Source organism: Theropithecus gelada, chromosome 16 (genome assembly GCF_003255815.1).
Source record: "Theropithecus gelada isolate Dixy chromosome 16, Tgel_1.0, whole genome shotgun sequence".
Lineage (NCBI taxonomy): Eukaryota > Metazoa > Chordata > Mammalia > Primates > Cercopithecidae > Theropithecus > Theropithecus gelada.
This window is the reverse complement of record NC_037684.1, coordinates 31822722-31834835: the sequence shown is the minus strand read 5'-3', so window position 1 is coordinate 31834835 and position 12114 is coordinate 31822722. Positions and strand designations below refer to the sequence as shown.

At 45.3% G+C, this 12114-nt stretch overlaps 1 protein-coding gene across 9 annotated transcripts in view; it reads right to left on the bottom strand.

Moving 5' to 3' along the window:
• Positions 1–908: 908 nt before the first annotated feature.
• The window catches only part of DHX8 (DEAH-box helicase 8), a 44193-nt gene continuing 32987 nt past the window's right edge, over positions 909–12114 (bottom strand). For 5 of the 9 annotated variants that reach the window (XM_025361433.1, XM_025361426.1, XM_025361432.1 and 2 more), the window contains 6 exons: positions 10384–10539; positions 7466–7603; positions 6850–6978; positions 6171–6367; positions 5507–5686; positions 936–4114 (listed from right to left, as the gene is read on the bottom strand). In XM_025361433.1, the coding sequence (XP_025217218.1) occupies positions 3895–4114; positions 5507–5686; positions 6171–6367; positions 6850–6978; positions 7466–7603; positions 10384–10539 (1020 nt within the window). In that variant the 3' untranslated portion in view covers positions 936–3894. Of the gene's footprint in view, positions 4115–5506; positions 5687–6170; positions 6368–6849; positions 6979–7465; positions 7604–10383; positions 10540–12114 lie in introns of all 9 variants that reach the window. The other 4 variants (XR_003116161.1, XM_025361431.1, XM_025361428.1 and 1 more) reach the window with 4 other exon arrangements.

Here is a 12114-nt window from a genome sequence, read left to right as displayed (position 1 = left end):
TGAAAAAAGGCAGTTCACCTGACTATTTCTGAAAAATGGGCTTAATGATACCTGCCCTTCCCCTCTCCCAGCATTACTGTGTGAGGATCCAGAAATAATGGACAGGGGGTACTTGATAACCTGGATAGGTACCCCCTTGTGCACTTTGGGCCTGCTTCCGGCAGCAGTCTCCCTGCCCCTGCGGGTGGGGCAGGCGGGCTACTGAGTTGCAAGGCTCTCCCTCCTGGGACTTCCTCAGACAGGGTTTTGGTCTTTGGTTTCTGTGATCCTAATTGTTCCCATGACCCTGCTGCCCCACATAGACCCCAATTGCATGTCCTCCATCCTACTTCAGCTCTAGGTTGCTATTTTTGCTGGGGTTGGGGACAAGTGTTTGTCTGGAGAATGGGGCAAAGGAGAAAGGCTCCCAGGCCAGATGGTACAGAGAGAGGCTAGAGCAGGCCCTGGATTCTGGCCAGTGGAGATTAGATCTTCAGGGGAGTGGGAAACACCTAGATTCTCCTTGCCCAAATTTGGGAGAGATCAGAGTCCTGAGGCTGACTTTTTTGGGGGTAGGTAGAAATGGCAAAGCGGACAACATGGTGACACCTATGGAGGAAGTATAACTGAGTAGATATGACAAGAGGTGGGAGGGGCAGAATGAGTGGTTCTAGAGCCAGCTCCTATGTAAACCGCTGCCCAGGAGACACGCTCAGGTAAAAACAGGTGCTCTCCTGTTAAATAGAAACTGCAGCTGTGCTGAGATTGGGCCAGCCCAACTCTGTTCATGCCTGAACTGCCAGCAGCCTTGGCCTAGCACCAACCTGAGATGATCCATTGCAGGAAGGGATGCCCCTTGACCACTACCCACAAATAAAAGGCAACATTACTTCTTCCTAGAAACACAAAACATCAATGTACTGACACAATTTAGTGCAAGAAACAAATTTTTTAAATCAAGTTTTAAAAATATATAATTTAATTCCACATTAAAGCCAAGCTATCTTGGTGGGAAGGTATAAAAGTCAGGTGGAAACCCAGAGGGCCAAGTACACACATGAAGAGAGATTGATATAGCTGAGAAGCAGCATCCAGGGAAAGAAAGGCCTCCACAAGCTGAGATGATTGCTCTCTGCCCTCTGAACTGTTCATTAACAAGTCACCAGTCCCAGTTCTTTGTTCAAATCCTCAAACTTGGAGAGACACTGCTCCAATGAGACAGCTACAGCAACCACGGGAAGTGCTTTGGGCTGCAGGAGAGACAGTCAAAGCCAAATCACATCCAGGCGGGACGAAGTAAACCTGGACCGAGAAGCCTGACCCAGCAGCGGAGCTCACACATGCCCCATAGGGACGGTCCTCCCATATACACAACAGCACGCTCAGCACGTGTGCAGAGGCAGGCAACTCCTGAGCTTGGTTCCCGCTGGGTCAGGGTGAATAATACACTTTAATGGCCAAGAAGATCCCAGGTCTCTGCATGAGACCCATATCCTCTCCTGGGCTGTCACTCAATCTTGGGAAATACTGGTTCAAGGAAGAGAAACAAAGACTCCATTGTGTGAGAGTAGCAGGCAAGCTCCCCTTCTGCATCTGGACAGGACCCCACCCCCTCCCTCAGATCAGGCTCAGCTCAGCTGCCGCCATTGCTCTCCTGATGGTCAAAAGGTCAGAACCCAGCTATGTTGTCATAGCAGAGAAGTGACCTCAGCTCTAGGGTAGAGATGGTCAAGGAACACCCACAGAATGGGGATCCTTTTTCCTCACCTGAGCCAGAAAGATAACCAACCCTGCTGTCCCTTATCCTTGGCCCATTCAACATCCCTTTTCAACCTCAGCTTAAAACCCAAACCTCCCTCCCCAGGTGCCAACATTGTCAGTGCTGGGCACTCAGTCAGGACAGGCTGGGCCACCATATCCAGGAGTGTTTCTGAATGGGGAAAATTTAGGCTGGAATTAGGACTGGGAGATAAGTGTGGTGGCATGCACCTGTAGTCCCAGCTACTCAGGAGGATGAGGCAGGAAGATCACTTGGGCCCAGGAGTTTGATGCCAGCCTGGGCGACATGGCAAGACCCTGTCTCAACAAAAACAAAAACAAAACAAGATTGGGGAGGTGGGTGCCCAGTCCCCGTTTCCCCTTTGGTTTCATTTGAAGTTCCTGCACTGTCTCTCCCCAGAAGGCCTTCAAAGTTAACAAACAACAATGCCCTGCCCCTTGATTGTTGGCCTGGGCTTACGAAGGCGCATACTCAGACAGAATCAGGAGGCACTCACTCAGCTTAATGAAGGGGCAGGGATCTGCAGTCAGCAGATTGCCTGGCCTATATTCCTCTCCCTGGACTTTTTCTGAATTGTGTCTTTAGGGTGTGGTTTGCTGCCCAGTGACAACATACATTCCTTTATATCCTGGAATGTTGTATAGTCTCTTTTAGTGTCTGGCATACAGTTCTATAGTAGTTCTAGCATTTACATCACTTCAGAACTTACTAATAACATAAGGATGGGAGAAGCAGCACCATAACGGATGTGCCCAATCTCCCAGAGGCTTCTCTACAAGCACTACATCCAGACCAGCTTTCCACAAGTTCTGCAACCTGGCCTGGCAAGACCTGCCTGATGTTCCGCCAGGTAAGGAGCCTCCTCAGTGCCGAGGACAGTGGCTCTCGACTGTAATCCCAGCGCTTTGGGAGGCAGAGGCAGGAGGATTGCTTGAGGCCAGGAATTGGAGAGCAGCCTGGGCAGCATAGTGGGAACCCATCTCTATGGCAAGCAAAAAAAAAAAAAAAAAAAAAAAAAAAAAGCCTCCTCAGGAGCTGTGAGGGGAGTACAAGGAGGTGGCCATTCCCCAACCAAGTGCTAGGAAAAAACCACCAAGAACCAACCCTGGAGCACAGATACTGGGCAGCACAAGCCAGCCGAGAGGAGAGGTGTTATGTTTGTTTTCTGTTTGGGGTGGGGAAAGGGAGGCTTTGACCATAAAATCCCTTTGTTAAAGTCCATCCAGGACCTCAGGGGAGAAAAATAAAAACAAAATAAAATAAAAGCTGTGTTGTTACTTAGTATGTTTCAAAAGCAAATGGGACATGCTGCACATTGTGAATGTGGTAGGAGGTGGAGGGAGCAAGGGGAAACCTTCTGCATTTAATATGTGCCATCTGTAACCACTCAGGACTCCAGACTGAAGTGCTCTGTGGAGAGGACATGGTTAATCATGGGGCGATCCCCCAGCATGGCCCAGCTAGTGCTGATGCTGAAAGACAAGGCTGGAGGTCTGGGCTGTATGTTCTGGGCGCAAAGAGGCCCTGTGCTCTGGTTTTAGGGGATTCAGGGGACTCTCATCGTGTGCACCAGAGCACAGATACTAAATCTCCCTCACCCTGAGCCCAGGCCAATATCCTAACCTTTCAGCTAAAAGGAACAGTCACAGAAAACCATTTTTGTTTCCTTAAGAAAATAAATATTTCCAGGAGGTCAAGCCAAAGTACAGGGGCTGGAGAGGGGGTGGGAAGTGGGGCAAACACTTCAGATGAGCACAGTAGCTCCTGTTAGCTGGGGCATCAGGGCCCTCACCGTGTCCCTGCACAAGATGCTCACCCACTCCTCTTTCCCATCCTGGGGCTACACAAATTGTCCCTTTCTTGAAGTTGATGCAATGTGTTTCTGTGTTAGATATGAGCTCCCAACTGGCCCCAAGGACTTGGGGTGATGGGGGCTGGAGGCTCTTGTGAAAGCCAGGCTTAAATCCCTGTTTCTATTTTACCAGCAGGGAAGAAATGAGTCAAGTTGAGAAAATGCTCAGTTAAGACAGTCAGTCACAGGACAGTTGTATCCTCAGGACCAGCCTGTCATCAGTGAGAATAAGTCCAAGCCCCGGGTTACTGCTGCTGGAGAGGCAAATGAACAAGCTCGCCTTTCAGCGCCGTCGGAAGGCCCGGGATATTCTCCAGGCGTTGGGTTCCTCATAGCGGTTGTACAAGGGTTCAAGACGCTGTTGCTTCTTCTGTTTGCTTAGCTTAGTTGGGTCTGAGACCTTGAAGAAGGCTGGAGCAAACTCCACAAGCCACCGAGGGTCGATGGTGGTAACTTCACGCATGTATTCCTTGGTGGTCAGCACCAGCTCATGGTACACCACCCTGAAGAGGGACAGAGATAGGACTCAAGCCTCTGGATATAGGCCCCACTCTACAGTCGACCTGGTCCCTAGTAGGCCTCAGCAGCGCTTACATTTTATCCTCTTACCTCTCCTGTCTGACCCCTACAAGACTGCAGTCTGTTTATGACAGCCACACCCCAATACTGAAGCACCTGCACACCTCTAACCACAAGAAAGGTCTCAGGCGAATGTGTTCTAGTCCTGGCTCTGGCTCTTAACCAGTTAAGTGACATGCAGCCAATCACATCCCTTCTCTAATCTGTTTCTTGCTCTATAAAATGTGAGGGTTGTTTATTAGAATGTTTCCACAGAATTCTAGGGCTCTGAAGAGGGGCCTCACACTGCCACAAGGGATGGAGAAGGCCAAACATGCAAGGAGCCACATTTCTAACCCTTCTACTGTGATAACATGGTGGTTTTAAATCAGTTTTATATTAGGGTTCTAGATAGAGTCCAATTTTTAAAAAATGCTACTTTAAAACAATTTTTTTTTAAAACTACATCACTAGGTAGTTGTTTCTTTTTTCTTTTTTTTTTTTTTTTTTTTAGATGGAATCTCGTTCTGTCTCCCAGGCTGGAGTGCAATGGTGTGATCTCGGCTCACTGCAACCTCCGCCTCCTGGGTTCAAGCTATTCTCATGTCTCAGCCTCCCAAGTAGCTGGGATTACAGGTGCCTTCCACCACGCCTGGCTAATTTTTGTATTTTTAGTAGAGACAGGGTTTCACTATGTTGGTCAGGTTGGCCTGGAACTCCTGACCTCTGGTGATCCACCCGCCTTGGCCTCCCAAAGTGTTGGGATTACAGATGTGAGCCACTGCGTCTGGCCACTAGGTAGTTTTTTTTTTTTTTTTTTTTTTTTGAGATGGAATTCTGCTCTCATTGCCCAGGCTGGAGTGCAATGGCTCACTGCAGCCTCCGCCTCCCGGGTTCAAGGAATTGTCCTGTCTCAGTCTCCCGAGTAGCTAGGATTACAGGCAGGCACCACCACAGCTAGCTAATTTTGTATTTTTAGTAGAGATACGGTTTCTCCATGTTGGTCAGGCTGGTCTCGAACTCCCGACCTCAGCTGATCGGCCCACCTCAGCCTCCCAAAGTGCTGGGATTACAGGTGTGAGCCACTGTGCCTGGCCACTAGGTAGTTTTTTTAAACCACAATTTTTTTTTCAACTAGGTCTCACCCCTATGATTTTAATTCTCTCACAGGGTTTGATACACTGTGCCTAATTCAGGTTTCTGCTGCTCTAGAAAGGCAAGCAATGTTATACTAGGACATACTGGGAGCAGTGAAGACATAATCACAAAATACCAGGAGATTTACAGGTTTTTCTCTGCCCAGAAAAGCCCCTAGACCCTGGGACATGTCCACCTACCATTCTGGCTGTCTGTTGAAGAGAGCACTGGAAGGATGGATATAGACCACCTGCTGGTCGATCAGTGTTCGGTAACCCTCCTGCGGGTCTTTCTTGGCAGCATTACGGAAGAACCCACTGCAGATGGCCTTCTGCACTCGGACTGTGGACTTGCCACAGGAAACAACATCCAGTTTGTGTCTATCAAGATGGGACAAAAGATGTGAGGCCACTCGGCTTTCACAGGTCTATTTTCCACAATGACGGTGCCCAATACGCCCATCTTGGGGTGCCCAGAGTAGTTACCAGGACTTTTCTTCCAACCCTAAGTGTACTACAGAGGCAGTTCTACACAGTGGGCAGATGGAGGCACTCAGAGACGGGTACTTTGTTTATACAGGTATTCAATTCCACAGTAATAATGTTCCAGAGGGTTGCAAACAAAAAGCATTTTTTCAACAACTAACAAATAATCTTCCTCTTAGGAACTTTCTGAGGTAATTCTCAGCCATACCCTTGCTTGGGGAGAAGGAATATAACAAAGATGGAAAAGCTGGAGGAAAAGGGTTATGTGAGGACCAAGAGAAAAGGTGCCTATAGCTTTACAGGTACACACAGAGATGAATGGACATGATACTCAAAGTGGTTCAACTCAAACATGGAGTGTCATCAGATTCTGGCTTACCTGTCCATTATGCCTAACATCTGCTTGCGAATGTCCTGGGCCCGGCGCAGGGAACGAGCCTGGATAAAGTTCTCATAGCACCATGGGTTGGAGAACTTGTTGTTCTTCCAGGAGTTGTACACAGCTAGCAGGGTGAGGTGGTCCCCTTCAGTCTGGTGGAATTTGGCCTTCTTCTGATCTGCAAGGGCTTGTTTATCCTGCCAAGCAGTGGGACAGAGGAACATTTCTGATTCAACAGCTACTAACTGAACATGGAGCAATTCTAGGGAGGCTTACAAGACCCTATCAAAAGTGTCCACATCAGGCTAGGCATGATGGCTCAGGCCTGTAATCCCAGCACTTTGGGAGGCTGGGGCAAGAGAATCACTTGAGGCCGGGAATTTGAGACCAGCCTGGCCAACATGGTACAATCCTGTCTCTTACTAAAAATATAAAAATTAGCAGGGCATGGTGGCGCACGCCTGTAATCCCAGCTGCTCTGGAGGCTGAGGCAGGAGAATCGCTTGAACCCGGGAGGTAGAGATTGCAAGATCATTCCACTGCACTCCAGCCTGGGCAACAGAGTGAGACTCCATCAAAAAAAAAAAAAAAAAAAGTCCACATCAAGCATTGGAATGGTAACAGGCCAACTACCCCAACTTCACAGCACCCCCATCTAAACTGGATCTGAACTTCCTACCTTGGGCCTATAGAAGACGTTCTGCACAGACAACATGGATACAATGGTCAGCATTTCCTCACTGCAGCCCAGATGCACAGACATGATGAGCATTTTGCATAGCATTGGCTCCAGAGGGAACTCTGCCATCTAGAGGGAGAAAAAAAAACTACAACTGCTTCCCTGTGGAAGACACATTCGGATTCACCATAGCAAGACCTTGGTCAGAGTGGGTAACAACACAGATTTTCCCAAAGCATAATGATGCCTTGGGATGCCTTTCACTATCAGAAGAATGCTGTTGTTTATTATTTTCCCAAATAAACTCCAACAGGATGTATGTGACCAAGCACATAACTACTGCCGGGGTAGGTGAGAATTTTGCAGATGCCATTTCTAATTAAGGCCACATTCAGTAATACATCCTGAGGCAAAATTAACTGTGAACAGAACACCTTTTTGTATAAAGAAGAAACAGTTTAAAGTGATAGTGGAGAAATTCAGGTTAAAAAAAAACATTTAGAATTCTACTCAAAGCTTATCCATGGCCTCAGCCTGATTTTGTACAGACCGAAGGATGTGAAAGGCTGACCAGGGAATCTGCCCAAAAGCACAGGAAGTTAAGTCTGTCCTTTACCCGGCGGCCCAAGCGAGTAAGCAGGCCCTCGTCATCCAGGGCTCCCAGTGTGTACAGCTGCTCCATGGCTGTGATCAAAGTTTCCATTGGTGGGGCATCCATGAAATCAAAGGACAGCAGATCATTGATACCCATGGCCTAGAACAGAAAGGAAGAAGACATGTGATAAGAGGGTCAGTCTAGCCAGTGTCAGCATGTGGGGAAGCTTCTTCTTACTTTATTTCTCATTTCTTCAATTGCAATTAGGAAGCCACTGGTGAGATTGGTGATAACTTCCAGGGCTGGGCCACATAAAACTCAGACCACTATAATAGAAAGCACATACTTGAGACAGAGTCTCACTCTTGTCGCCCAGGCTGGAGTGCAGTGGCCCAATCTCAGCTCACTGCAACCTCCGCCTCCTGTGTTCAAGCGATTCTCCTGCCTGAGCATCCCAAGTAGCTGGGATTACCGGCACCCGCCATCATGCCCAGCTAATTTTTGTATTTTCAGTAGAGATGGGGTTTTACCATATTGGCTGGGCTGGTCTTGAACTCCTGACCTCAAGTGATCCGCTTGCCTCAGCCTCCCAAAGGAAAGCACATACTTTCTCAGGAAACTTTTTGAAAATACTCTCTCAGTTGGGCATGGTGGCTCACACCTGTGAGCCAAGGAGGGAGAATTGCTTGAGCCCAGAAGTTGAGACCAGCCTTGGCAACATGACAAAATGTCTTCAAAAAAAAAAAAAAACAAGCCTAACACTCTCTCAAAATGACAGTACATACAACTCAACAACAAAAGGACAAACAACTCAATTTAAAAAATAGGCAAAGAGCTTGAATAGATATTTCTTCAAAGAAGATACACAAATGGCCAACAAGCACATAAAAAGATGTACAACATCAGTAGTAATTAAGGAAATACAAATCAAAACCACAATGAGATATCACTTCATACCCACTAGGATGCCTATAACTTTTTTAAAAAACAGAAACTAACAAATGTCAGTGAGGATAGGAGACATGGGAAACCTCATGCATTGCTGGTGGGAATGTAAGATGAGGTAGCCACTGTAGAAGAGTTTGGTGGTTCCTTAATAGGCTAAATATAGAATTAGCACATGACCCAGCAATTACACTTCTACATATATATCCAAAAGAACTGAAAGCAGACTCAAACAGATACCTGCACACTAATGTTCACAGCAGCATTACTGATAATAGCCAAAAGGTAGAAACAATCCAAATGTCCATCTGCTGATGAATGGATAAACAAAATGTGGTATATACATACAACAGAATACTATTCACCCTTAGAAAGGAATGAAATAAATGGATAAACCTTTAAAATAACATGAATAAATCTTGAAAACATTATTCTAAGGGAAACAGGTCAGATACAAAAGAGTATTGTATGATTCCACTTAAATGAGGTTATCTAGAATAGACAAATTCAGAGAGGCAGAAAGTAGAAGAGTAGTTACCAACGGATATAGAGGGAGGGGGAAAGGGGAGTTACGGTTTAATGGGTACAGAGTTTCTGTTTGGGACAATGAAAAGTTGTGGAAATGGATGTTGGTGATGGTTGTACAACATTGTGAATGTATTTAATGCCACTGAATTGTATAGCTTAAAAAGGTTACAATAGTAAATGTCGCTATGTATTTTACAATAATAATAATAATATAGTCTACCAGCTTGTCCTGTCTCTTGCATACATCATCTCTACTACACATCTATGAGGGACCTCGTACCATGTTAGGTGGGAGGGATATAAAGATGGCCAAGATATGACCCCTGCTTTCAGAGAGTTCATACTGGGTGAGAACTATGTTCACAACACCACCACAGTACAATCTACACGCCTGGCACGTAGCAGGTGTTCAATACATTAGTTAATTTGATGAATAAAAGAAACGACTGAATGATGCACAATTCAAGTGTGTATAAAGTGTGATGTGGTAGGACCTAAGCTTTCTATTTCTTTCTCATAAAGTGATCGTGACCATAAACACAGCAGGTGTTCAATAAATGTTTATTGCGTGAATAATAACTATGAGGAATTATGTTAGCAATCATCAAGCACTGTGCCAAGTGCCTTTACCTACATTATCTCACTTATCTTTCCAACAAATACTATTAACAGCCCCCTTTTCAGAGGAGAACACAGAGCAGAGGGCAAAGTAAATAAACTTGCCCAAAGTCACACACTTTGGAGCTGAAGTCCGAGCCACAGATGCCTCTCTGTTGGCACTCCAGAGACTGGAGCACGTTTCTTTTTTCTTTCCAAAGCTCTGTTTTAGCCTCTTTTACAGGGAATAAATAATAAATGACAACAGAGCACTCTGCACCAGAATGTGCTAGGGCTCCAGGGTAGCATCAGTGTCGGGGGAAACGCCATCAGCTGGGAAATTACTCATACGGCTCCTCCTGCCAAAAGAGAATGAAGTCCTCACTGGGGACTGAGAGAGGAAGAACAATGATTCAGAATGAAAACCAAGTCCCTCAGAGCCAGTCTGAAATCTGTACTGACAGTTCCCTTGCAAAGTTTTTGAACAGGGTTTTTTTCTCTCGTTCTAAAAGAACAGAATTGGATCTGAGCGCTAAAGTGGTTGAGGTTAGGTGTGTTTGTCCACAGTTTGGCATTGATTATATTTTTCTAATTTCCTTTTAGAAAATGCTCCTAACTAGAACCTTTTACAACCTAATATCCTGCTGGCTGTTATGGTAAGAAAAAATGTGTGTTCACAGCAGACATGCCAACTTAGCCCCAGACCTGCCGTGAGAGGCTGTTATCAGAGCCATTTGCATTTCACTCAAAGGGACTGGTTTCATGAGGTTACTAAAGTATTTAACAAGGTTCATAAAACTGAGATTCATTTATGAAGGCCAGGATTGGACTGTTCCACCAACCCATTCTAACAAGACAGTGATTTCTACCTTGAGTGACAGCACTGTGCTTGCTAAGTTGGTTCTCTGGATTTCCGGCACGTTTGTGGTCAGCATTTCATCTCGGTAGGCACGTTCTGTGTACAGCCTGTAACACTTTCCTGGGCCTGTTCTCCCAGCTCTGCCAGCTCGTTGCTTTGCCTGAGCCTAGAGGGGTGGGAATATAAAAGCAAACTATCTGTTAAACACTGCTTAACAGCTTTATCCAGGATATCTGTTAAAAGGGGGACAATTAGCAACTGGCAAAATCAGGAATGGGGTTGATTTCACTTCCTTTGGGACCACTTCCAAGATTGCCAATGCTCTTATCTTCCCCTCTCCATATGCAGCACTTTGGGGAAGTTTGTTCAAGGGAGGCAATACAAGCAGGGTTAATGGAAGAAATATTATACAGATCTCAGACATATATCTTCAAAACAGTGTGGCACAATATAAAAGAGAAAGCATAAAACAAGATGACAGAACACCATCCCCACAGTTATGACCAAAAATGTAAGTGAAATAAATAAATTATGTCAATCATACCAATGATGACTCTGCAGTCATTTTAAAAATCATGTTTGCAGGCCAGGCATCATGGCTCACGCCTATAATCCCAGCACTTTGGGAGGCCAAAGTGGGCAGATCGCCTGAGCCCAGGAGTTCGAGACCAGCCAGGGCAGTATGTTGAAACTCCATCTCTACAAAAAATACAAAAATTAACCTGGTGTGGTGGCTCACACCTGTAGTCCCAGGATTCAGGAGGCTCAGATGGGAGGACCACCTGAGCCTGGGGAGGTCGAGGCTGGCTGCAGTGAGCCGTGATCACATCACTGCACTACAGCCTGGGCAACAACAGAGACTGACCCTGACTCAAAATAAAAAATAAAAATAAAAATCATGTTTGCAATGTTAAATGACAGAAGAAAATATTCACTCACGTTAAATGCAAAATGCAAGTTACAAAACAACATAAAATAATTTTATAAAAAGTCTTTCTATATCAACTACTAGAAGGAAATGACTAGGGGAAAAAAACCCTAAAATGTTAACAGTGGCTAACTCTGATAGTAGGCTTGCAGATGAGGTCTATTTTCTTTAGACTTTACCAAATATTGAACATGTATTATTCTAACGGGAAAATTAAATACTCAAAAAAATATACAAAACTGCATATTTACTTGACTACTAAAATTGCAACCATGAAAGAAATAAACATGAAAAAAGACAGGAATGAAAAACAGCAAAATGATGACAGTGGAGGTAGTAGGATGATGGGTAAATTCTTTTCTTCTATTTTTCAAAAATAGTATAACACTACTTCAAAAACACCAATTTTTTTTATTAAAAAAAAAAATGTAGTCTAGCCATAGGTTGCTAGGAAACCATGAATAGCAATCTGAAGAGGGCCGTTTTCTGACAAAACCATCTGTTGTTACAAACAGTACCAGGATTTACAAATTACTATGCCAGCTCCAAACCAAAAGATGGGTTATGAAAGGACAACTAACCACACAAATCCAGGCAGCAATCACACACAGTGACTGGATTCTACAGCATTCTACAGATGTCTCTCTCCAAATCAGGACAGGCATGTGTTATTAATTTTTTGATAACCATCACCCTGACAAGTAGTATAGAGCATACAAGCTGGAGCCAGCTACCCAGGTTTAAATCTTGGCTCCACTAGCTCTGTGATGTTAGGCAAGTCACCTAACCCCTGTGCCTCAGGCTCCTCATCTG